Source organism: Mirounga leonina, unplaced genomic scaffold (assembly GCF_011800145.1).
Source record: "Mirounga leonina isolate KUSES-001 unplaced genomic scaffold, KU_Mleo_1.0 Mir_168, whole genome shotgun sequence".
Lineage (NCBI taxonomy): Eukaryota > Metazoa > Chordata > Mammalia > Carnivora > Phocidae > Mirounga > Mirounga leonina.
Genome location: NW_023270426.1, coordinates 37,589,959 through 37,614,876, shown reverse-complemented (window position 1 = coordinate 37,614,876; position 24,918 = coordinate 37,589,959). Strand labels below are relative to the sequence as shown.

Sequence of the window (24,918 nt, the reverse complement as noted above, 5' to 3'; positions counted from 1 at the left end):
AGCAGGGAAAGGACCAGAGGGAGAGGGAGAGTCTCAAGCAGACTCCCCTCCGGGGGTGGAGCCAGATGCAGGGCTCAATCTCACGATCCTCGTATCATGACCGAGCCGAAATCAAGAGTCGGATGCTTCACCGACTGAGCCACCCAGGTGCCCCACCAGACACTGTTCTAAATACGTATCTAAATGCATCAACTACAGAGCTTTCTATGGTTAAACTGTACTACAGTGCTTACCTAAATCTACACTCAAAATACTGTCATAAAGTCTTAGTAGGGTTAGTCAATACTTTTTAAGTCTTTTTCCTGTCTACCCACCCTTCTCTTGTTACACTGTAAAGGTCAGGCATGCTGGATTTGGGGTCAAATAACATAGGCAAAGTGAAATCACTGTATAACGTCACCCATAAGTGAAAATGGCTGAATCCTGTTCATGACAAAGTTGACAATGGCTCTGGTTGAGGTTTCTATTCCTAGGTCAAGTACAAAGAAGCACTGTGGATTACCCAGAATGACACTGTATTTGGTCTCCAAGTTAGGAAGAGTAGAACTAAAAGGCCTTCACCAGAGTTAAAGGAGTGAAAGGACATTTTCCACTTTCTTTCCCTATGGTTTCTTAAAAAAAGATAAAACTTTTTTTAGGAGACTAGCAACAAGTGACTGGTCTATTGCCACAGTCTTCATCTTTGGGATTTTTTTCCAACAATTTTATAGGGACACTAGATGATAAATGGCAAGTGGCTCTTTATCAGAAAACAGATGCTTTTTGGTATTATTTGAGATCTATTCTGAAGAATGGGGTAAAATAATAGAAAATAAAGAAAATGTGAAGGACTAATTACATTTTCTACCCACTATGACCATCCAGAAAATGAGATGTTTTCTAATCAGTTATAATAGTGTTTTAGTCCACATTTGTTGATCTGTGAAAAAGTAAATCTACTTTTCTGGTGTAACATTATACCTCAGTAATATTTTCGTCTAATAAAACTACTCACTACAAATAAATTCCCAGAAAAAAAAGTCTTCAGATATTGCTGTAAATGCCCTCTACCGACAATATTTAGTTAGTAGACACAAAGTTCTAATGAAGGAATTAAAGATGTTTCATGGATCACTCTTGAAGAATGGTTACTATAAATGCAAAACACTGAATTTTTACATTTTATAAATAAATTATAGTATTCTGCAGACTGAAAAAGAATCACAAAGGCCCATAAACAGCACTGTATACAATCTTTATATTACTCCAAGAGAGTTTAAATGTGAATATCCACTGGTAAAATCCCTCACAAAACAACTCTATAAACAAATATTATGTTTTTTAAAATGTAAGGTATTACTTATGAATGGTAGGTGACATGTAACAGCAAAGTATTCTCTAGTATTAATTATCATCAGAAAACATGTTCAGATTGGAAAAAAAACCTAATTAGATCTCATCCAAGGTGGCCTAAGAGACTAAGGCCCCACTCCCAGCACAGTGTCCAGTTCTCCCATCCCATGTGCCACAAATGATGCTTCTAGAATATTACACTTCATGATTTTGCATCTCTATATGTCAGTAATACTTAAACAATAAATATGATTTGCCAATATTTAATAGTCTTCATGTTGTTGGTACCTTAGCTAAATCAGAAATATGTACAGAGCTCATTTGTGAACAAGTGACAGCATAAAATCATTTTGTAAAGGAAACTGGGTAATACCATGGTATACAGAAGCAGCTTTACAATACAGTCTTTTAAATACCTTATAGAACCTGCTATGAAACATAAAAACTTTACCAAAGTTCAAACTTAATATGGAATTAATTTTCCAAGAACACTTTTTTGTTTTTAGTTATTTAGTAAATTTAGTGTCTACTCTTTAATAAGCAGAAATGGCTCTAAAAAGTTATATAGGTACATACCTAAAAACTATTAAAACACTATTAAACTTGTTTGTGAATACGAGGGACTTCTGTAAAAATGGAAGGTATAATTTAAAGTCACCTATCAGGCCCCAAATTATCACTGCATTCAAAAACAGTATTGTGTTTTACACTTTCACACATACCAAGAAGTGGGGACATATTCTGAAATATACGAAGCAACTCTGGTGTAACACTTGGGCTGTTTTCCAAAGTCACTAACCTAGGAAGAAAAACAGATGATTAAGTCTCTTTCTATAACCATTAAACTGTTAACAATACAACTTATTAAAATTGTCCCATCTAAAGAAGAAAGAAAAATGGACAATACACAAAGTTATGAAAGTTATCTTTCTAGGAAAAAAATTACCAAATTTGTCAAAATTTAAAACCCATCTATAAATCATATATTATTATTTCTATATACACAGCAAAAATAGTAAGGGAAGTAACTACATACTAAAATATTTACAATAAAATTATAATGCTAAAGCAAAAGCATGATTATGGTCAAGGAAAGACAAAAATTGCTTTGTTTTTATTTTTCTGTCACATGTTATTCATGTGTCCTTTCAAGAGACCCTGGGAAATATGAAAGAACCAATGTATAAAAAATAAAATATATATGGGTTGTGGTTTATCAGGGAAGTGTGCAGCTGGTTTACCTCCTCACTCCCCACCCAAGAAGTTAATGGAGAAAAAACATGATTGTCAAAACAGCTGCAAGAAAAGAGGAGGGGATCCTATTCAAAATCTAACGTTCATTATCAAAACTATCCTATTATAAAGAGAAATAAGTCCTTAATCTGGTAAGAGGGTACCTACCAAACACTCGTAGAAAACACACCTAATGACATTTGACACCATTCTCCTGGAAAAACACAATCACACCTCAAAAAATATCCTCTATTTTTTATCTTGTCTACCTTCACATCTATTGAGTATATGTATGGAGGGCTCCTCGTATGATATGCCAAATAAATTAATAAAAGACACAAGGGTGAGAGGAAAAAGTTAAACAGTCTTTATTCACAGAAGATATGACTGATAGAAAAGAGAGGGGGAAAGAAGTACTTTAATCACTAAGAGACTTCAACAAGGTTGCTGAATATATCAATACACTGTATATAAAAATCAGCTCAATTTCTATATATCAAAACAAATACTTAAGATTTAAATAGATCTTACTCTAAGAGTCACTGATATAAAAATCCAGCACCATAAAGATGTCAATTCTCTCTAAATTGTTATACAGAATCAAAACTTCATTCAAATCCCCACAGGCTTTTCCCTAGAAATTAGAAAAGCTGAGTTCTAAAATGATTTGGAAGGCAAATGACCAAGAACAAACAAGAAATTTGCCAAGAAAACAAAACATATGGGGGTTGGGGGGGGGCACTTCTTTTACCACATATTATGGCTTACTATAAAATCAATGTATTTAATATCGTAAACAGAGTAACATAAGAAACAGACCTGCTCCTTTATGAAAGAGGCAGCTCCCAGGTTAAGAAAAGGTTGGACAATTCAGTCACCAGTGGTGAGCTACTGGGCCTCTACCTCACATGAAATACAGAAATTAATTCCAGTTTTATATGAGAAGGATAACGTCAGGAGAACGTAATTAGAGCTTTAAGTTAAAGAAAGATTAAGGAAAAAGAGATAAATATGACTACATTAAAGTTAACGATTACTGTGTATCAAAAGATGCCTCAAAAAAGTCAAAATGTGGGGCACCTTGGTGGCTCAGCCGTTAAGCATCTGCCTTCAGCTCAGGTCATGATCCCAGGATCCTGGGATCGAGCTCCTCATCGGGGCCCCTGCTCTGTGGGAAGCTTCTCCCTCTCCCACTCCCCCTGCTTGTGTTCCCTTTCTCGCTGTGTCTCTCTCTGTCAAATAAATAAGTAAAATCTTAAAAAAAAAAAAAAAAATCAAAATATAAGTCACATACTGGGAGAAGATTGTTTCCAATACATATAACTGAAAAGGGAACAGTCCAAAGGAATATAAGAGGTTAATAAAAGACAAATGTAGAGAGCACATGAGCCAGCATTCCAAAGAGGATCCATCCAAAAACTGTCAATAAACCGGACTATAAAAAATACAAAAAGATACTGAACTAGTAATCAAGAAAATGTAAAATATAAGCAAAACAAGGTACAATTTTACCCCTACCAGATTAGCAAAATTTCCAAAGTCTGACATAATAGGTATTGGCAAAGCTACGAACAATGAGAACTCTTGCACACTGCTGGCAGGAGGAAGTTAGTCTCATCACTTGGAAAGTAATTATCATCTGAAAAAGTAAAATATGTATATGTGCACATACCTATGACCTAGTGAATAAGGTCTCATACATCTGCATACATTGTCATGTACAAAATGTTCAGTTGCATTATCTGAACATCAACCAAAATGGTGTATATGAATTGTGACATTCATACCCTTAAACTCATCAATATGGATCAATCTTAGAACAGGGAGCAAAAAAAAAATAAGCAAGTTAGAAGACAAGCTATAAAATTTATATGAAGTTAGAATATACTGTTTAGAAAGACACACACACACACACACACACACGTGATTTTAAAAACATTACAAGAAAGAAAACCAAGGAATGAAAACAAAAAAAACTGGTACAGTGGGTCATCCCTGAAATCAAAACAGGAGAATTCAAACAAACATGCCATAACCATGGGCTTCAAAGACATTCTTACTATCTCATTTCTTAACGAGGATACAGGAAATGGATTTTCATTTTATGTAAGCTATAAATATTTACAAATAATATGACTTCCCTATTAATCTATGAACTATTTCACAAATTTTATTTATTTATTTATTTTTAAGATTTTACTTATTTATTTGACAGAGAGAGAGCACAAGCAGGGGAAGCAGCAAGCAGAGGGAGAGGGAGAGGCAGGCTTCCCGCTGAGCAGGGAGCCCGATGCAGGGCTCGATCCCAGGACCCTGGGACCATGACCTGAGCTGAAGGCAGATGCTTAACCGATTAAGCCACCCAGGGGCCCCTATTTCACAAATTTTAAATGCCAAAATTGGGAAGAGGAAGGGGGACACAAGAGAAACCAGCCACCCCAGAAATGAAGTACGTGCCACATATACAAGCAATAATATTTTTAGACACTTTAACTCGGATCAACAAGAACAGGATTTGATTCCATTTTTAAAGAATAAAACAAAAGATTTTAAAATTTTTATCCTATTCACCTTTACAATAACAATGAAATCAAAAGAAAAGCCACAATCCAGTCACGGTATCTCAGTGAGAAAAAAACTGATGGGCATATTCTAAAACTCAGAAGATGTTTCAAACTCTGTCATTGGATCCAAATTAAAATTCCATATGAATTCTTCCCTCCCAATGTCATTACCTTAGTAAAAAGACATTCAGGTCATTGTCACTCTCACTACCTATGCTCGTTTCCGCAACACAAGCCATAGTATTTTAAAAAGGAAAAAAATCTCGAAAAGTTTAAAGTACTTAAGATGACATAGCATTTAACTCCAACTTCAAATGAAGAATTAGAAAGGAAGAGAGAGAGACAAAGTCATTAGGAAAGAGATAAGTTACTATTCTGATGAATAATCAGACAAAGTTATATGTACCAAACCTTTACCTAGAGAAATGTAAATTTTAATGTTACCCTTCCACAAAAAATATAGGAAACATGGAGCATCAGGTAAAAAGACAGGTGTATCAATTCAACAAATAAGTATAAGAGCATGAAAGTTCTTTTGAGGTAAAGCATCTCTGGTTAAGTTAAAATACAAAATATAAAAATTTGAACTGTATATGAAACACAACTAAATTTCAAACAGAAAAGCTAAAATGTAAACACTGAACAAAGACAGTTAAGTCAAATCTAAATAAAGTAAACCATATGATGATATAGCAGATAAAATTTAAATGCAAAATAATTAAAAAGTGAAAAGTTAATCAATGAATACATACATACTACATCACATGATGCTTCATGAAAGTATTTTAAATTTTAAATACTGTGTTTATTAAATATTTTAACAATATACAAAAATACCAAAATTTTGTGCAGTGAATTATCTCTTTTAAAAGTTACAGATCAAGAATGCTAGAAATAGTTTTCTGACGGGCAGGCAACTGTAAAGGAGCTTTATATCTTGTCTCTCCACCTATGGTATCATCACGGTTGTATAGTACACAGGATAGTAAGTTTGATTTAAATTCTTAGCTGTGTATTATTTGCACTACTTCAGTTGTATCATGTGCAGTCTCTTGACCAAGCCTATTTTTAAACTCTGTAGAGTATCATTTTATACATATTCCCTGCTACAGAATTTGTATTGCTTAGCTCAGCAAGAGACTGTCTGCATGGAAAGATTAATAGCACTGATTAGCCTTCTAATATTTTGCACTTTTTGAAATGTTTTTTTTTTACCTGATTCTATTTAAAAGTTTACAAAATACTGAAATAAAACCATATTGACCAGTTAAAAAAAAAAAAGAAGAATGCTAGAAATAAAAAGGGACACTGACACAAGAAAACTAGATGGGTATTTTAATAAACCAGTGTCAAAATTAAAAAGTAAAACACTGATTTGAACTATACAACCCACCAGTTAGAAAGAATAAAATCTGCTTCTTTTATATCATCATTACTATTGATATGGATATGCTACAAAAGCAAAGCCTATAGTCATTAAAATTCATATTAATTTTTAAAAAACTGAACAAGTGATATGTTGTATTTACAATGCAGTAAGTCCAGACCTCAATCATATACTTTAGTACCAGCAAAAAATAAATGAGACTGAGTCAAAGGAGACATTAAAAATCCATAATGCTACCACCAAAATAAAAAACAGGACATTATATGTCAAGACTTTAGGGAAATAGGCAGTTATAAGCCAAGACAAATTCATAGCTTTACATGTTTTAGCACTTAAGGTAATAAAGTAACAATTTTTTATAGCTTTAAGAAAATATACCCAGCTAAGTGTAGGAAGTAAAAAATCTGAAGGAGAAATAAAGTAATGAAAGGATAGAAACATAGGAAAACTCATAAAATCTAACATGTACTTCTTTCACATTAATAGAAAGAAAAATCTCTAATAAATGTACTTTAGAGGCAAAACAAAAATAAAACTGCAAATAGCAGAGGTAAGGCAAATGTATGTAAGGTTTTTTTTTTTTATTAGTATCTTAAGGTATTAAGTACCCAAATTGTAACAGACATGGAAAATCAAAACCCTAGTATGTATAAACTAACAACTAAGAAACAACTTCAGAATATTACCAAACTATGAATGACTCCCCAGCCACTGCCATGAATCCATTTTCAGTTCCCTTTATTACTAAATTTTCAAATCATCCAAAGAGTTACTGTATTATAGAGATCACTCCAGTATGAAAAAAAAAAAATCACTTTTAAAAACTGGTAAGTTGGTAAAAGAAACATGACACTGATATGAAATCAGTATCACAAAATACGGACTGTCAATCCAACTCATTTATAATTAAAGGAAAAAATAAAATCTGATAAAATACCAGAAAATAGACTTGTATGACATATTAAAAGTAGAATTCACCCTAGCAAGAAAAGTTTATTTCAGGAAATCATTTTTTAAAGAAAGAGGTTTTGGGTTTGTTTTTTTGTTTGTTTGTTTGTTTTTTTTAAGGTTCTAAATCTCCTAAGTGGATGGCAAAAGGCAATCAAACCAGTTTTTTGGTTTTGGTTTTTGTTTTTAATAATGAAGAGCATATTACAATTAATGGTATATAGCTGATGCTTATTGTTGACCAGTCTCCATTACCCTATGTATTTCCTTTAAAAAGAAAAAAAAAGTACTAGCCCTTTATGCAGGTTTGTTCAAATGCAAGGTTTGTTAAAATTCTGCTTAAAAATATTTTATAGTATTACATGTTCATATGAGGAAAGAAGAAAAAAAATTACCAAACTGAATCTCAGAAGGTAGGTCAAATGACAAAAACTTAAAGTAAGTAGAAAGTGGAAATGATAAATATAAGAGCATTAATAAACAGAAAACAAAAATACAACAAAGAGAATCAAATCCAAAAGTTGGTTCTTTGAGAAGGCTAGTTAACACTGACAAATCTCTAGCATGTTAGATCAAGAGTGGGGGAATAAACTTGACGGGGAAAAAACCCCACATAATCAGTCGGAAGAGTTTTACCTGGTATATATGACCACAAACATCTCTTGCTACTGATTATCCCTAGTAAGTTCAAATTCCCATTCTCCAAGATAATTATTTTACATCTTTTTTCTCCACAAATCCCTCGTATCTTATACATACTTCAACTCCAGCCGTTAACACTATACTGATGGCTACAGTTCACATTTAGTTGAGAAAACGTATCTATTTGATCGAACACCTTCCCATCTCATCCCACTATAATACAAAAATCCATCTTCCTGCCCCCAGTTAAAATGGATGAAGTATCCCTGATGCTATTTAAACAAACAAACAAACAAACAAACCCTACATAGGCTGAATCCCATCCCTTCTTGCCTCCAATTATATCACTCCTGAGGCTCATCCATCCCTCCAGACCCTGCATCCCCCCACACCAGCCAACTGCTGCCCAATTTCTACACTCCTCTTCATAGTAAATGCTCCCGAAGTTGTCAATGCTCACAGTCTGTACTTAAATAATTTCAATTCTAACTTATTCTTACCACTTCACTGAAACCCCTCCTATCATCTCCATGGGCCAAATTCACTTCTTTGTACTCCTCTAACAAGGATAATCAGCAACATTTGACATAGCTGACCACTCTCTCTTTCAGGAAATATTCTCCTCTCTTGGCTTGGTCTTCCTGCTCTATGACTAGACAGCTCTTCTCTGTCACCTCTGATGTGACCTTGGAATCTGGGATTCTGACTGTTGCACACCTGCCCTTTCCTTCCTAGGCAATCTCAATGATTCTCGGGCTTTCAATGTCATATACAAAGTGCTAACCACTTTACAAACACTACCTCATCCTCACAACAGCCATGTGAGGTAGGAATTATACCTCCTCATTCTACAGATAAGGAAACGGGAGTTTCACAGACAATGATTACACACCTAATGCAGTGGTGTAACTGGGATTGGCACCTACATCTGATTCCGAAGAGGTGTTCTAACTAAGAAAAATATATGAAGAAATGTGTACCCTGGTTCGATCTAAAGAATCTCAGCTACTAAGCAATTTGGCAAAACAAAAACAAAAGCAAAAAAAAGTCACAAGTACTCTAATGATTTCATTTTGTTTACATATAACTAAAAAGACCACTATTAACAGAGCAAGTACTTTTATTATTACCTGCTCATGTAATCCTTAAAAAAATTTATAGACCTTTAATGCACACATTAATATACTGAGTCTACTAATATATAAACACATATGCTAATATATTGTTAAGTATCTGAGTCTATCTCATTACTATAGCTAATATTTTTAGTTTTTCTAATAGTTAACATCATATAGATACATGTTTACAGAAATGTGCCAGAGACTAATGTTTTAATTTATAATCTAGAGTAGGGACTGGCAAACTGCAGCTCATGGGTCACATTCAACCCACACCCTATTTCTGTAAATGATGTTTACAGCCATTTTATATACTATCTATGACTACTCTGGCACGAAAACAGCAGAGGTGAATAGTCAGGATAAGAGAACACATAGCTTGGAAAGCCTAAAATACTTATTGTCTGCTCCTTTACAGAAAAAGTATGCCAATATCTGATCTAGAGTAATCCATCCTGCACAAATAAAAATACATGAATATAAAAGGATTCAACACATGCTAATTTGCAATCAAACCATCTAAAGTCATTTAAGTTCAAACAACATAACCCAGAAAATATGAGAAACCCAACTTGTGAATTGAATATCTACCTGTTTTAAAACCGTTCAGGTAGTATTCTGCTATAGATCATTAATTTATAATTTGCACCAATTTCTAAAAATCAAAAAAATGTTCATTCCTAAACATCTAAGAAAATACTAAGGCAGGAAGGAATGAAAGGAGGAAGAGAGAGGAGGAAGAAAGGAAAGCAGAAATGTTCACTTTCTCTACAGTTATTTCTGTGATTTTCATTTTTTAATTTCAATAGTTTATATATCAGAATGTTTAAGCCTTTCCTGTATTACAATTGGCCCTGCAGAAAATTGCTGCTATGTGTAAGATAAGCTTAGTAAAGCAAAAGGATTTTCTATGTTCTGGCACAGTTCCTTACATAGTGGTCAGTTACTACAGGTCTGTGGTACAGAGTCACCTCAGAAACAGAGTTTTTCCTTTTTACTTTTCAACATGACATACTACTCACTTGGTAAAATAATTAGTCAAGTCAAGACTAAGTAGCCTCAGCATTTGGGGCTGAGGTACAGTATCTCAATACTTACTGGGTAAGGTAGTAAGAGGCTGAAAAATAACTCAACACCCCCCAAAACATCCCATTTAACAGGCTGCAAGTTTTAAGTCATTTTTAGTTTTGAAAATTTATTGCGCTCTCCCCATTTTACATTTCAAATTCGCAAATATTAAATGCAGCCAAGTTCTTACTGAAATTTTCCCTTTGAACTTTGACTACTAAGAGCCTACACTGAGTGACAGCTGCCAAGAACAGATGGAGCTATTACGTTACCCAGTTCAGGGAAAGTGATTTCATGTTTTTGTTTTTAAATGCTGAATTTTTAAGCCCTGTTACATGACCTTTGCTTTATTGGCATGAGAGTATGGAAGGCTGGGGGTGGGGGTGGGGGGAGAAATCCAGGGTATCAAATTTTTCCTCTTACCATAATTCTAAACCATCTTCCAGAAGATAAACATGTGGAGGCTGGGAAACATCTGTACTCAGTTGAATAACTGGGAGCAGGAAAGGGTACAGGTTCTTGCTGTCTGCTCCTAATCCCTATGGGAAGTATAAATAAAACTTAACATAAGACACTCTAAGATCCCACTCCCACCAAAAAAATAACCTATCATATAAAAAGGTCCTAAAACAAACTTATAAAAAATAAATCAATCAGATTTTCTGGGATGGTCCTAACTACAGCACTACTAAAACAAGGTTAGTTCTGTTTACAACTGAACAGCAAGTAGCAAAAAAACACTATTCAATTGCCTAATGGTAATAAAACCATGTACACCAAGGCTATAAACATCTGTTCGTTTTTAAGAGATTCCACATATAAATAATTTCTCTTCTCTACTTAAGAAGTACTAACACTGCTATATTAAATTCTATAAATCATCTCTAAATGAACCCAATCAAAATGTTCATCAGTAAAATAACTGTATCATAGTACATTCATATTCCAGAATACTGAGTAGCCAATGAAAAAGGATTAGGCATGGAATGAAAACAACCTCAAAAATAATTACTAACTGGATTTAAAGGGCACAAAAGTGTGTGTATAACAATTGCACAAGGTCCAAGAATTTTTAAAAATATCTACCTATATGCATATGAAATAGATGCATAAAAATGTTTCTAGGGAGCATATAGAAAAAATTAACACTAATTAAATATGGGAAGGGGAAAAGGATGCTGGAAGAGGGTAAAAGAGATTCTTTCTTTGGTTTGTAAGTTTTTTTTTTTTAAATGAACAATTTTTGCTCGTATTACTGACCCAAGAACACAAAGATGGAGGAAGAAGAGGGTTTTATCTCAAGTTCTAGTTTGCCTAATAACTGTCTTACAGAGGTTGACTCAGGGAAGCACACTAAGTCTAAGCGCTCTACAAGAAAATGAAATAGATAAAAAGTCAATTTCTAATCCATAATAATCTCTCTAATCTGATAAACACAGAAAGGAAACCAATAAAGTATCAAACACCTCCCTTATTTAGGAAATAATTCAAATATCAATACAGTTTATAATAAATTACAGTGCAACAAAATCTACATGTATTTGACGAACCATGAGAGACGATGGACTCTGAAAAACAAACTGAGGGTTCTAGAGGGGAGGGGGGTGGGAGGATGGGTTAGCCTGGTGGTGGGTATTGAGGAGGGCACATTCTGCATGGAGCACTGGGTGTTGTGCACAAACAATGAATCATGGAACACTTCATCTAAAACTAATGATGTAATGTATGGGGATTAACATAAGAATAAAAAATTAAAAAAAAATCTACATGTATTTATCTTATACTGAGTTCCATCTTTATTAGTGGGGCAGCTACCTCAGTGGAAATACATAAAGTTTCATCCTTCAAAAAGTTTGACCCCTTCTGTAACTAAAAATCAGTTGAAAGACCTTATTAAAGATGTTTTTAAAGAAGGAGGATTATTAAAATGTCACAATTAACAAAGTAGTATACTGGATTTTAAAGTTTAGTTTAATTTCAGTCTCTACAATTCAATCTATAACAAAACAACACAAAGAACATTAAGATAAACCAGTCAAGTTCATTTTTATTATCAAGTAGACCTAAAATTTCCTAGAAAACTTAGAATCCATCTACTTACTTAGCACACATCAATAAACACAAGATGCTAGCTTTAGACATATCAAAGTAAGCAAATGCTAAACATGTAAGAGTCTCTCGGGTCAAAGCCTGAAGACATTCACCTTTGTAGTCTAATGGCCTAAAGAATGTGTCCAATCCCAGATATTCAGCTTTAAATAAATTTGAACATTCTCTTGGCCCACAGTTATAAACTACAAAACACTGTCTCCAACACTATGAAATAATCACAATAGGACATTGTGTACAATACTACAAAAGCTCAAAAGTAAATTCAACAGTTATTAAAATTATGAGACATGCTTCAAGGGGCAGAAATCATACTATACTATCATTACATAAGACAAAAGGGAAAATGAGGTGAAGGATACTCTGTACTATCTTTGCAAAAGCCTATGAATTTATATTTACTAATTTTTTTTTAGGTTAAGGGGGAAAAAAAGAATAATACCCCCTAAATATTGGCATTCCCCAGGGTATTGTTTTTGACTGCCTTCTCCTGTGCCATCTGCATGCTGAAAATGTTCTAATCTGTTACCTCCAACCCTCAATCTCTGAACTCCAAACAGAGTGAATGGCTACAGGACATCATCATCCAGAAGCCAGCTCAAACTCTTAAGCTGACCACTGAACCAACTCACTGTCTTCCTGAAATTGGTTCCTCTTCCTGCATTTCCAAACTCAAGTGACCTGAACCACTATCTACTTAGTGATAAATGGTATCTCAACCACCTCCTGGTTCCTCTTCTTACTCACCCAACATCTAAACAATCCTTCATTCTGTCTAATATTTTTCAAATCTTTTCCCTTCTCTCTATCGCTTTTACTTCAGATCTACATCATCTCCTTCATGGTTAACAGAAAGTCTGCAACTACTTTCCTTGACCTTAGTTTTACTCCATTCCAAACCTTGCCCCCACTGGCGCCCTGATTACCTTTTTATGTCTACGGCCATACCACTCTGAACGCACCCGATCTCGTCTGATTACCTTTCTAAAATAAAAATAACACTCCTTGCTCTAAACTTCAGGAGATGTTCTTTTGGTCTTCCTGACCCTAAACGCAAGCTGTGTACTATGTCCCAGCTACACCAAACAACTCAGCATTAGCAATACTATGTTAACATCTGGAGAAAGCTGACAGATTTAATGCATGCATTTACTACTGTTCTCTGTCAAGAACCACTGAAAGAAACTAGGAGGATGTGCCTTAAAGACCTATAACCATAAGTACAAAGACAGCATAAGAAAAATAAAAGCTGGAAAGACAAGTGGTAACTGACTTAGCAAACTTGGAAAACCAAGGAAAGCCAAAGCTCGAAGCCAGCAGTAAAGTAGCGGCAAGAAGCAGCCTGATTTACATTACAGAAACACCAAAAGACTCAAAAACTGGTAGTGCGAGGTACTTTGGTTTGGGAAGGGGGAGGTTAAAGGTCAGGTACGAAAACTAAGAGGGCCTCCAGAAAGTGTTCACAAAGCAGTTTGATGCCAAGATTTCATGCAAGTCCACAAACAAACCAGTGGCCCTGTTAGATCCTCTGATAAGATAAAGCAAATGTTCTCAAGACAGTGAGACAGGGAGACACCAGGTAATCAAAAGGAGCGATACTATATGAGAACAGGGAGCTGTAAACATGCAAGATGCAGGAAACTGAAAGATTTTTTTTACTGAGGAAAGACCTCAAAAAATGTGGATCATTCCCTACAAAACAACCCAGGTAGATTATATCCTAGAGGAAAAATTCACAATTAGTAAGTTTCCCATACATTTTCAACCCTCACAATCAGCTTTTTAGTGCCCTAAATTTATATAGACAAAACGCTGATGATTCTTAAAGCTGGGTGATAGTTCCCTAAGGATGACTGATTATACTGTTCTTCCTTTTTCTGTGTACGCTTCAAATTCTTCGCAGGTTAAAAAAATTATAATAATAACAAAAGCAGGTGGTCAAGGATCAAAGGATGATCTCTTTAGTCAGAGACTACTAGTCTGGGTTCCCAGAATATAAAAAATGAAATGAAAACAAAAACATACAAATACACTGTTTCCCTGTTAAGTTTGAAAAGCTCAAGGATGGCAGTGTTATCTACAAAATGCAACTTAACAATAACCCTTAGTATAATCTCATATGACCGAAAAACACATTTTAAGCTACAGTCTCAACTTTAATATTAAGCGTTGTATGCCTTCTTCAAGAAGGGTGGATGACCACTTGGCTGGAAACCTGCACCTTTGGCCTAAACAAAAACACAGGGTACAGAACAGTCATGATTAAAGGAAAAGGCCCTACACTATACTCTATAAACATTACCTGCAGGTTACTCTGGCTTCCTAACACTTCCTGAGGTGACATTGCCTAAGGAGACAAAAGAAGCTGGTTTTTTTCACACCTCGGTCACAAAACTCTCAAACTGAATCTAAAAACACATTTTGGCAGAGATATAATGCAAAAAATGTGGGATCACTCTTCGTTCTGTTACTTATGAGAGCAGTAACCTTATCCTAGCCTTTGTATCCTACTCTGTAAAAGGGATGTAATCGTCACAGAAGATCACAAGAATTAAATGGTAGATAAGAAGAGATGCTACATGAGACAGTTATTAAAAAGAAAGTGCTTTAAAAAATTTTTTGTATCACTATTCATTTATCTGAAACTGCCTTATGTAGGAATTTATAACTGTAAAACTCACCCATAAATATTCAAAAAAAGTGTTAGGGTGCCTGAGAAAGATTTTTTAAAAACTAATGTTAAAATGTTTTTTTTTGTTTGTTTGTTTGTTTTTTAAAGATTTTATTTATTTATTTGACAGAGAGAGACAGCGAGAGAGGGAACACAAGTAGGGGGAGTGGGAGAGGGAGAAGCAGGCTTCCCGCTGAGCAGGGAGCCCGATGCGGGGCTCGATCCCAGGACCCTGGGATCATGACCTGAGCTGAAGGCAGACGCTTAACCGACTGAGCCACCCAGGGGCCCCTAAAATGTTTTTTCCCCAATTTTTAACTTACTAGAAAATTGCCAAGTAGTAACTACTAACTTAGCGATCTCCCCATTGGAAAATCTATCATAGTTTGGGGCAAGGCCAATAAAAATCACTTGAGCACACCTGGATCCAGATATTCTCAGACTCTTCCCTCTCTATCCTCTCACCATCAGAATATAATTCACTATACCCATTCAAATGACACCTACACAGTCTGGTTCACTCTGAAATTTTAGATCTTTCTCTACACTCTGCACAACCTCGACACCTCAAAGTCAAGATGTCCAAAATCATATTCACTCCTTCCTTCAAAATTAAGTCACCTGTTTCCCTACCTTCTCAACTGATGAAAGGGAAAATTTTTATTTTAAATCACAAAAAAGGAGTGAAAGTGGAGAGTAAATTTATGCAAAAAAGCCCTGAATACCAAGGAAAGTGCATGGAAAGTACAATGGACTGCACAAATCATGAGTCTATCCCCACGGGAGACTGCTACATCCATGAAAGAAAACATCTTTAAAACCATGAGAGACTCTTAACTATAGATAACAAACTTCAGGATGCTGAAGGGGATGGGGTAACTGGGTGACGGGAATTAAGGAGGGCACGTGATGTCACGAGCACTGGGTGTTATATGCAACTGATGAATCACTGAACATCCGAAACTAATGATGTACTATATGTTGGCTAGCTGAATTTAAATTAAAAAAAAAAAAGTAGAGAGTATTTTCCAGATGTCAAAAAAAGTCCAAAGTCAACACACAGAAGTAGTTTTTAAAACTGTTTAGATCACACATGAAAAAGACATAAAGTGAGAGGCCTTTCACTACATTAAAATAAACCACAGGGAAACAATGAATAATTTTTAAAAAGAAAAAAAAAGAAAAAGAAAAAAAAAGCCAGAAACCCTAGAATCTTAAGTACAGAGAACTGGTGGTTGCCAGAGGGGAGGTGAGTAAGAAGACTGGTGAAATATAAAAAAGGGATTAAGAGGCACAAACTTCCATTTTTTTAAAAAAAAATAGGTCCCAGAGATGAGAAGTAGACCATAGGGAATATAGTCAGTAATACTGTAATAAAAGTGTACAGTGACAGGTGGTAACCACCCTTACTGTGTGAGCACTGGGTAATGTATAGGACTGTCAAACCACTATGTTGTACACCTGAAACTAACACTGCATGTTAATCAGACTTCAATTAAATATATATATATATTAAATTAAGAAACTGGGAAGTAACTTACCTGAACAAGATGAATAAGTGTTGTCAGAATAGCACATCTCAACATATTGTGCTCTTCACTCTGCTTCCAAAGAAGAGGCAAATACTGTACCAGACATCCTACATATGGTCGTATCTATCACAACAGAAGTAGGGGAAGCAAAAGAACTGTATTAGGAAAGAAGGCAATTTCCTTCAAGAAACAATGACACAACACTATTAAGTCCCAGGCAGGAAATACTTAATATTTACTAAATGAAAGGTATTATGCATATATCTTTTTAAAGATAAATCAGATATTACACAGAGACATACAGTTCTATGGTAAATATTTTTAAAGAATTTTTAAAAAGTACCAGATTTACTGCATGAATTAAAATTTAGGAAAACAACATAACACAGCCAGTTATCTATAGTTTAAAAGAAAATGCTGCCATATCCTGGATCTTTTTTTAATAAAACAGCTTACCTAACTAGCAATAACACTGTTTTAGAACATTGGGCTCCCTGCTCTGCGGGGAGCCTGCTTCTCCCTCTCCCCCACTCTCCCCCCTGTGTTCCCTCTCTCGCTGGTCTCTATCAAATAAATAAATAAAATCTTTAAAAAAAATAAAAATTTAAAAATTAAAAAAAAAAAAGAAGAGGAGAAGTCTAATATTTTGGGGTGAAGTGCCATGAGACTTGAAACTAAAATTCAAATGGTTCAACAACAACAATAATTTGTATATGCACATAGATTAAAAAAAGAGCAATATAGTAAAATGTTAGTAACTGATAAAACTAGATGAAGGATATATGGGTATTATTTACTGCTGAAATATGTCAACGAAATATATGTAAAAAAAAAAATACTGCCTATACGTAATTCTGAAAATGGTTATACTCTATGGCTTTTTAGGGTAGGCCAGTATCAACTATTTGCTCAACATCTAATAAAACACATGGAATTAAGAACATTTTCTAGACATCAGGCTATAAAAGAAACTAAACTATCAGCTTAATACAAATGAGATGAAAAGTACACTACATGCACTCATCTTTTGGCACCTCCACTCAAAAAGAAAACAGAACAGAATGCAGGGGAATACTATGAGAAGTACAGTCTTATGAGTTAGTTCATCACGTATAGTGAGGTATCCACTTCCTTTGTTAACATGTTACTGAAAATGTGAAAATCAAGTACGTGAGAGTACGTGAGAGCCTAACAAATGTTTTAACAAGGGTTCCATCCAAAGGGGATTTAAAAAAGGAAGTACCCAATGACACCTCATGTTTTAGATCTAATTTTCACAGAATATTTAATATTTCACACAGGCCCTTTAATTTTGTCCTTTTCTTCAGAAATATTTAAGTTTAAAGAATGTCTGCCTGACACCCAAACCTGATGATCACCTATTTTTTCTATGTATTTATGGGATCGCTGCTATGGAATAATTTAATTTTAAGTTTTCAGCTACTTTTTCAAAAAGCAGAGAAAATGTGATTTTTAAGTAATTGCACATTAATAGTATTAAGATGGCAACTTCACTGAAACTTCACAATTAAACCATTATGTGTCATCTCACTGTTGTAAGATGGCTCAAACTATTATTTATTGACAAAAATGAAATTTAGCACACAAAAGATAGATCAATGATATATAAATGAGGGAGCTGTTCAAAGGTTAACATAGGAAAGCTCAACAATCAGACTACTGAAAATATTTTTCATAACCACTTCCTACCTGAGTTCTGAAAACAGAAAATGCTACTGGATAACTCTATCTCATTATTTACTGATGATAGAGTCATCTGAGTCGCTGAGGCTATTTGTGTTCCGAAAGGCAAATATGGATAAAAGGACAAAAGCACTTCTACATTTACTAAGTATGAGGAATTTCAACCTGGGATAAAAAGATTAAGAGATCTGGGAAGATGTAGGTAAGAAAATTCATTACCACAAAAAGAAATCTTTAATAAATTTCCATTAGCCAGATGATATCTAAATAAGATTATAAAAAATGGCCAAACCTTGTTTCTAAAATCAATTTTTATAAATGAACAACAATTTATTGTATTTGTATAATGATCTACAGCATACTGCACATTTATAATAATTTCATACTTAGGAAACCTTGTGAGTTCGGTGATTTCAGAATTATCTTTATTATTTTATACACAATGACACAAAGTTAAAGACCTTACCAAAACTAAATAGCAGAGACAGGCACTTGAAATGAGTTTTAGAGCTTCAATTAACTATCTGTGTGATCAAAATCTCTCAATATTCTTTATAAGCCAATACCAAAATGAAATAATGTAACTAATGTAAGAAGAATCCCAGGTGCTAAGAAAATTGTAAGATAATACTATTTTTAAACACTCGGACCTGTATCTGCTGCAAGTGATTAACAGAGACTCAAAACTTCTCCTGGACTTGCATGGTGACTGCATCGGTAATACCACTAAGATGTATGTACTTTAACAAATTCCTTAAAATCTCCAACTATTTGAGATAATAAATTCCAATCCTCACCCAAAGGTTTCTGTGAGGATTAAATGAGAAATATATGCAAATGACTCAGCACAGACATTTTTAACTTGTCCTTATCCAGTAACTGACAGCAAGTCTCATCAGTTGCTTTAGAATTGAAAAACAAGCTCAAGGTATCAGAATTCACTAAAAGATCCAGGAACACACTTCGAATCTGTGGATATGAACTCAGTTATCCTTCCCTAGTATCTCACAGATTTACTTCAGTACTTTTCAAACAAGGATATGCAGTGGTGAACTAGGATATGAGAAATTACTAGGATAATTAGAGGGAAGATTCTTGGATTATCAATTTTTCACACAAATTAGAGGAGAGACAGAGAAGCTGAATAATTTAACAGTTTAATAATATACCTGTTGAAAACTTTACATAATCTTTTTTATATTAAACTAAACATGTACATAATGCAGACCAAACTGTAAAACACATTTAATTTTGAAGGTAAAAATTGACCTCTGAGAATACTTGCATCTGCTGATACACGTGTGGTTATGTCCTCAAACACAATGAATTTTAAGAAGTTTTATTAAGTATAAACTGGATTTACTAAGAGATATAAAATTCTGCACTCTAAACACCTTCATATTACTGATCCCATTTTTAAATTTTAGATTTTAACTTTCTCAAGTCATTTTTTGAAAACTCAAGTACATGTCAATATAACCGAAACCACAACCATATAAGTTATAAGCATTTTAATGCATATTTTAACTTTTAAATAATGTACATAAAGCAAAAACATCAATGCATTCTACACATACTCTACTCACCTCTCTGACATTTATTTTAATGTTTTACAACAAATTTACCTGTATGTTGACTCTTTCAATCACACAAGAAAGGACATGCAAAACATGCATCTTTGTGTCACATTCTGTAACTTGCTGCAGTAGCTGAAAAAGTAGTGTGAACATGGTTTCCAAATACTGAGGGAAAGAGAAATAAAAGGGGGGTCAGAATAGAAATAGAAATATCTTCACAAACAGAATTAAGAAAATTAAATCAAAATCTCAAAGCAATAAACAGCAATCAACCAAAACCTCAGCATTACCTAAATAACTTCAAATTGTTCAAGTTGCCAATATTTAGGACGGTGATTCTTTTTTATTATTGCTCAATGGGTCCATTTGAGAATTTAATTCATCCACAAACACAATAATGTTTTCAGAGGAAAACTGTGTCTCAACTTTGTGTTTACACTTTATACCGCTAACTAAACTGCGAATAGTGTCTCTCTTGTCTTTGCCCTTCCATATATGCCTATTGCCAATCACAGAATGTTTTGTTTTGCAAATTCTACTTGTTAAAGCAAAAGGAGTATCAATAACTATACTCGCATACCAGCTCTCTGATGTGGCCCTTAACATATGCTGCATGGAGATATCAATTTCTGTACATATATGTTACTCAAGGAATGACACGATATTATTAGGAATTAGAAAACAAGTATCCCATGTCTGGCTATTGACTCTTTCCTATGTTACAAAATTACAGTAGGAATTAACAAATCACAGGATGCCAGATACTTACATAAAACAAACATGTAACCTTCCAGATAGTTTGTTTACTTACTTTTAGGAAGATTTCGAAAACATATTTATTTCATCCAAAAATACCTAATGATTCTTTTACTAATGAAAAACCTGGCTCTATAAGCTTCTCCATGTATGACCTACACAAGAAGTACAGATAGACATTTTATCATATTAACTTTCTTCTTGCCCAGTTTTTTTTTTTTTTTTTTTTTTAAGAGAGAGAAAGAGAGAGGAGAAGCAGAGGGAGAGAGAATCTTAAGCAGGCTCTATGCCCACCGAGGAGGCCGACTCCAGGCTTGATCTCACCACCCTGAGATCACAACCGGGGTGGAAACAAAAGTTGGATGCTTAACCAACTGAGCCACCCAGAGGCCCCTGCAAAGTCTTCTTAAGAATCAGTACTACCGGGGCGCCTGAGTGGCTCACAACAAACAGATGAGGATAACCTAAGGAGTAAAAGTAACAGACACAGATAAAATGCAACTAAATGTTTTATAATTGTGAAAAAGAAAAAAGTTTATCAACCCCCAAACAGTTAAGATAGCTAAACAAAAATAAGCAGAATAAAAATAAAGCTATGAATCAAAATTACCAATACAATTACTTCCAAAATAATACAATATACTTTTAAATTTGGCTTTAATCAATAACAGATACATATAATTTCAGTTATAAAATAACACTTAATATTCAAAGGACATAAGCAGAAACTGTTATCAATCTTAAAAATAAATATTCTTACCGGTAGAAACTGATCAGTTCTAAATTCAAAATCATCAACAGGTAAAGAGTAGTTAAGGAATACTGAGAATATATGAGATATATCCAAATAAAATATGTCTAAAAACCAAATAAATAAGCCATTCAAAAACTACATTTTAAACTAACAAATTTTACAAAAAAATTAACAATTTAAATGTGTTGTTAAAATTCTTCACAATGAAGTATTTTTTTAAAAAAAGATTTTATTTATTTATTTGAGAGAAAGCACAAGTAGGGGGAGGGGCAGAGGGAGAGGGAGACAAATAGACTCCCGGCTGAGCAGGGAACCCAATGCGGGGCTCCATCCCAGGACCTTGGGATCATGACCCGAGCTGAAGGCAGATACTTAACTGAGTGAGCCACTGAGGCACTCATGAAGTATATTTTTTTAAGACTCTATTTTTAAGTAATCTCCACAGCCAATATGGGGCTCGAATTCACAACCCCAAGATCAAGAGTCGCGTGCTCTACCGACTGAGTCAGCCAGGTGCCCCATCACAAAGCAGTATTTTTAAATTCTTTAAAGGATATTTAACTTCAGTGTTGTAGCTGTTTCAATACGGACCTAAAAAAAAGTACATTATTAGTTTTTAATAATTCTAGAGCTACTAAATATCATTAATATCAAATGGCAAAAGAATTTATTCCAAATCACTTTCTTTACTCTTTTTGTCAATATTTTAAGCCACAGAGCAAATTATCATCTGGAAATAAAAGAATATTCCTCTTACAAAGAGTTGAAAAGAAAAAGTAAAAAGTCCCATCTTTCTCAGTTCCCCATAATTTATTTCAGGAGACTTTAATCCAGGGGGTGCTTCCAGGAAAAAAATAATTTGCCATAAGTGTGTAGAGGGGGTGGGACTGAGAGAACAGTACAAAGGGGTTGCCACAGGGAAAGAGAAGGTTGAGATCAGGGTGGACAGACAGGCAAATGGGCTGGGGCCGGTGAAGCTGGAAGATGTTCAGTGTGAAGAGTGAGGGAGGAGAAAAGTAGTAAGAGGAGGGAAGAGGAGGAGGAAGAACACACATTCCCATCTGCCACCTCCATTAGAGGAAATCCTTTAACTATCCAAAGATATATTCCAAGATTTTCTAAATCCCAAAGTTCACAAATACACAAAGATTTGTACAAGTTCCTGACCTTCCCAAATCTTATTTTCTTCGTTTATCAGCATGTTCCCTGGGCAAATCACATCAGGACATCTCAATCTCCCCATTATTTTCTTTCAAGTGTTACCTGTGATTTGGTCAACTCAACTCGCACAGGCTACCATACCCAGAGTTTCCACGAAAAGTAACATGAACTCAAGCCATGACTGAATTCTATATTCTACTCCGTAAAACAATATACCTAAAACATTCCTTTCCCAGCTGAGAGTCATTATTTTCTTAGATGCTACACTTACTGTACCTGAAATAGCAACTGGCTTTTTCTCGGCAGCCATTTTTCAAAGAAACAGTTTTAACCATTTTACAGGAGCTTCTGAAGTTCTGAGAGGCTGATCAGGCATGTTCACCAAATGTTAAGCACTCTACTGTCAAATCCACAGATCCAAGAGCCTACAGTGCAGATGTTTTCTTGCCTGCCTTTACTTTTTATTCACTATCTCTAAAGGCAATGTGAACATTTTCAGACTTTTAAATGATGTAACAAATTTGCTGATTGTCTAATACATGCAAAGCACCATGCCAAGCTGTCTACCACGAAATGACCTAATGAAAACAAGGTGTACTTGTGTGATTAAAACTATTCAATAAGGAACTATTATCTCCCAGGCAATGTTGGATGCTGCAGAAAAAAGCTTTAAGAAAGATCTAGTCTTTGCCCTCAGAGAACTTACATTCTTGAAGGGTACCAGACACCCAGATATTAAATAATTATCAATAAAAATGTCAAACTTGGGCGCCTGGGTGGCTCAGTTGGTTAAGCGACTGCCTTCGGCTCGGGTCATGATCCTGGAGTCCCTGGATTGAGTCCCGCATCGGGCTCCCTGCTCAGCAGGGAGTCCGCTTCTCCCTCTGACCCTCCCGACCCTCCCCCCTCTCATGCTCTCTCTCTGTCTCTCTCTCTCAAATGAATAAATAAAGTCTTTAAAAAAATAAATAAATAAAATTAAATAAATAAATAAATAAATAAATAAATAAATAAATAAAAATGTCAACTTGAAAAGCTTAAGAACAGGATAATCCCCTTGAGGACATGGACTGGCTGGTCATCTTTAAATTGTCATCATTTAGGGGCACCTGGGTGGCTCAGTCGTTGAGCGTCTGCCTTCGGCTCAGGTCATGATCCCAGGGTCCTGGGATCGAGCCCCGCATCGGGAGAACCTGCTTCTCCCTCTCCCTCTGCCCTTCCCTCTGCTTGTGTTCCCTCTCTCGCTGTGCCTCTGTCAAATAAATAAAATCTTTTAAAAAATTAAGTAAAAAAATAAATTATCATCATCTAGTACAGTGGGAGGCATACAGCCGGCACTGTATAAATAATTAAATTCACAAACAACAGGACATAAAACCCCCCAAAAAGAAAAATGGCAATCAAACTGCCAGCACTCTAACCTTTAATTCTCTTGATTTTTTTTCCACAAAAGGACCACAGATGCTAACTCATACCCGACATCTACACAAGTACAGGAACCAAAAGAGGCATCGGAATAAAAACTAGCTGTGTTTTCCTACCTAACAAAGGGAAGTCAGTGTAGTATTACATTGAGAGGAAGAGATGAAATGGTATGAGATGACTTGTCTGCACTCTAGTTTAACTCCAAAAACAGGAAGCCAAATTAGGAGGGAAAACAAAAAGCCCACAAAGTTTAAGAAAACAGAGGCGCATTTAAAATATGACAAAAATAAGAACAAAATTAGCTATTCCTGAGCTATAAAAGAAAGAGGAAGTAATTACCACAGAGACAGTATGAATTTCACAGTGATTCATAAGTAATGGGGAAAAAGTCAAAACCCAAATTTATAGGATAAAGAGCTAGGGAATGTGATAGAAGTAGAAGAGATCTAACAATTCCTAGGACACTAATTGTTCAATAAATACTTGCTAGTAAATGCAAGAAAAGAAAAGAAAACAAAGTATTCTAAACATGACTTTTCATAGAATAAATCCCTCCGAAGGAGAATTAAATCCCAAGTATCCAGAAATGGATCCAGACTGCGTGAACTCAGCCTACGAGTCTATCCTAACTCCCGCTGAAATCTCAGAAAACTCCTGAAAATTTAACAAGCTAATTCCTTTACTGGGGCAAAGAAGTACCATCAAAGTATAAGAAACATTGGAGGGATCCAAGAAAGCATGAGAGCAAAGGAGAAATGAAGGAGAAGACACCAGAGGTCAGCCCTACTGCCAAAGAGGATTGCTATAAAAGAAAAAATAATCAGATACATACCCTGCTTCAGTGACAGTGACCCTTGGAAGAACTGTCAAAATGACTAATCTGAATTCCACACTTGAACTAGCTCAACGCCTCACCGCTTCCACAGCCTGCCCGTAA

At 34.9% G+C, this 24,918-nt stretch overlaps 1 protein-coding gene across 6 annotated transcripts in view; it reads right to left on the bottom strand.

The window, feature by feature from the left end:
- Positions 1–24,918, bottom strand: part of IPO11 (importin 11) — a 210,834-nt gene that overhangs the window by 98,156 nt on the left and 87,760 nt on the right. For all 6 annotated transcript variants that reach the window (XR_004680925.1, XR_004680924.1, XR_004680926.1 and 3 more), the window contains 6 exons: positions 21,953–21,986; positions 21,402–21,442; positions 19,934–20,050; positions 16,614–16,727; positions 10,716–10,831; positions 2,055–2,131 (listed from right to left, as the gene is read on the bottom strand). Coding sequence is in view for 3 of the 6 variants with exons in the window: in XM_035014503.1 (XP_034870394.1) it covers positions 2,055–2,131; positions 10,716–10,831; positions 16,614–16,727; positions 19,934–20,050; positions 21,402–21,442; positions 21,953–21,986 (499 nt within the window). In the remaining 3 variants the exon portion in view is untranslated. The remainder of the gene's footprint in view (positions 1–2,054; positions 2,132–10,715; positions 10,832–16,613; positions 16,728–19,933; positions 20,051–21,401; positions 21,443–21,952; positions 21,987–24,918) is intronic.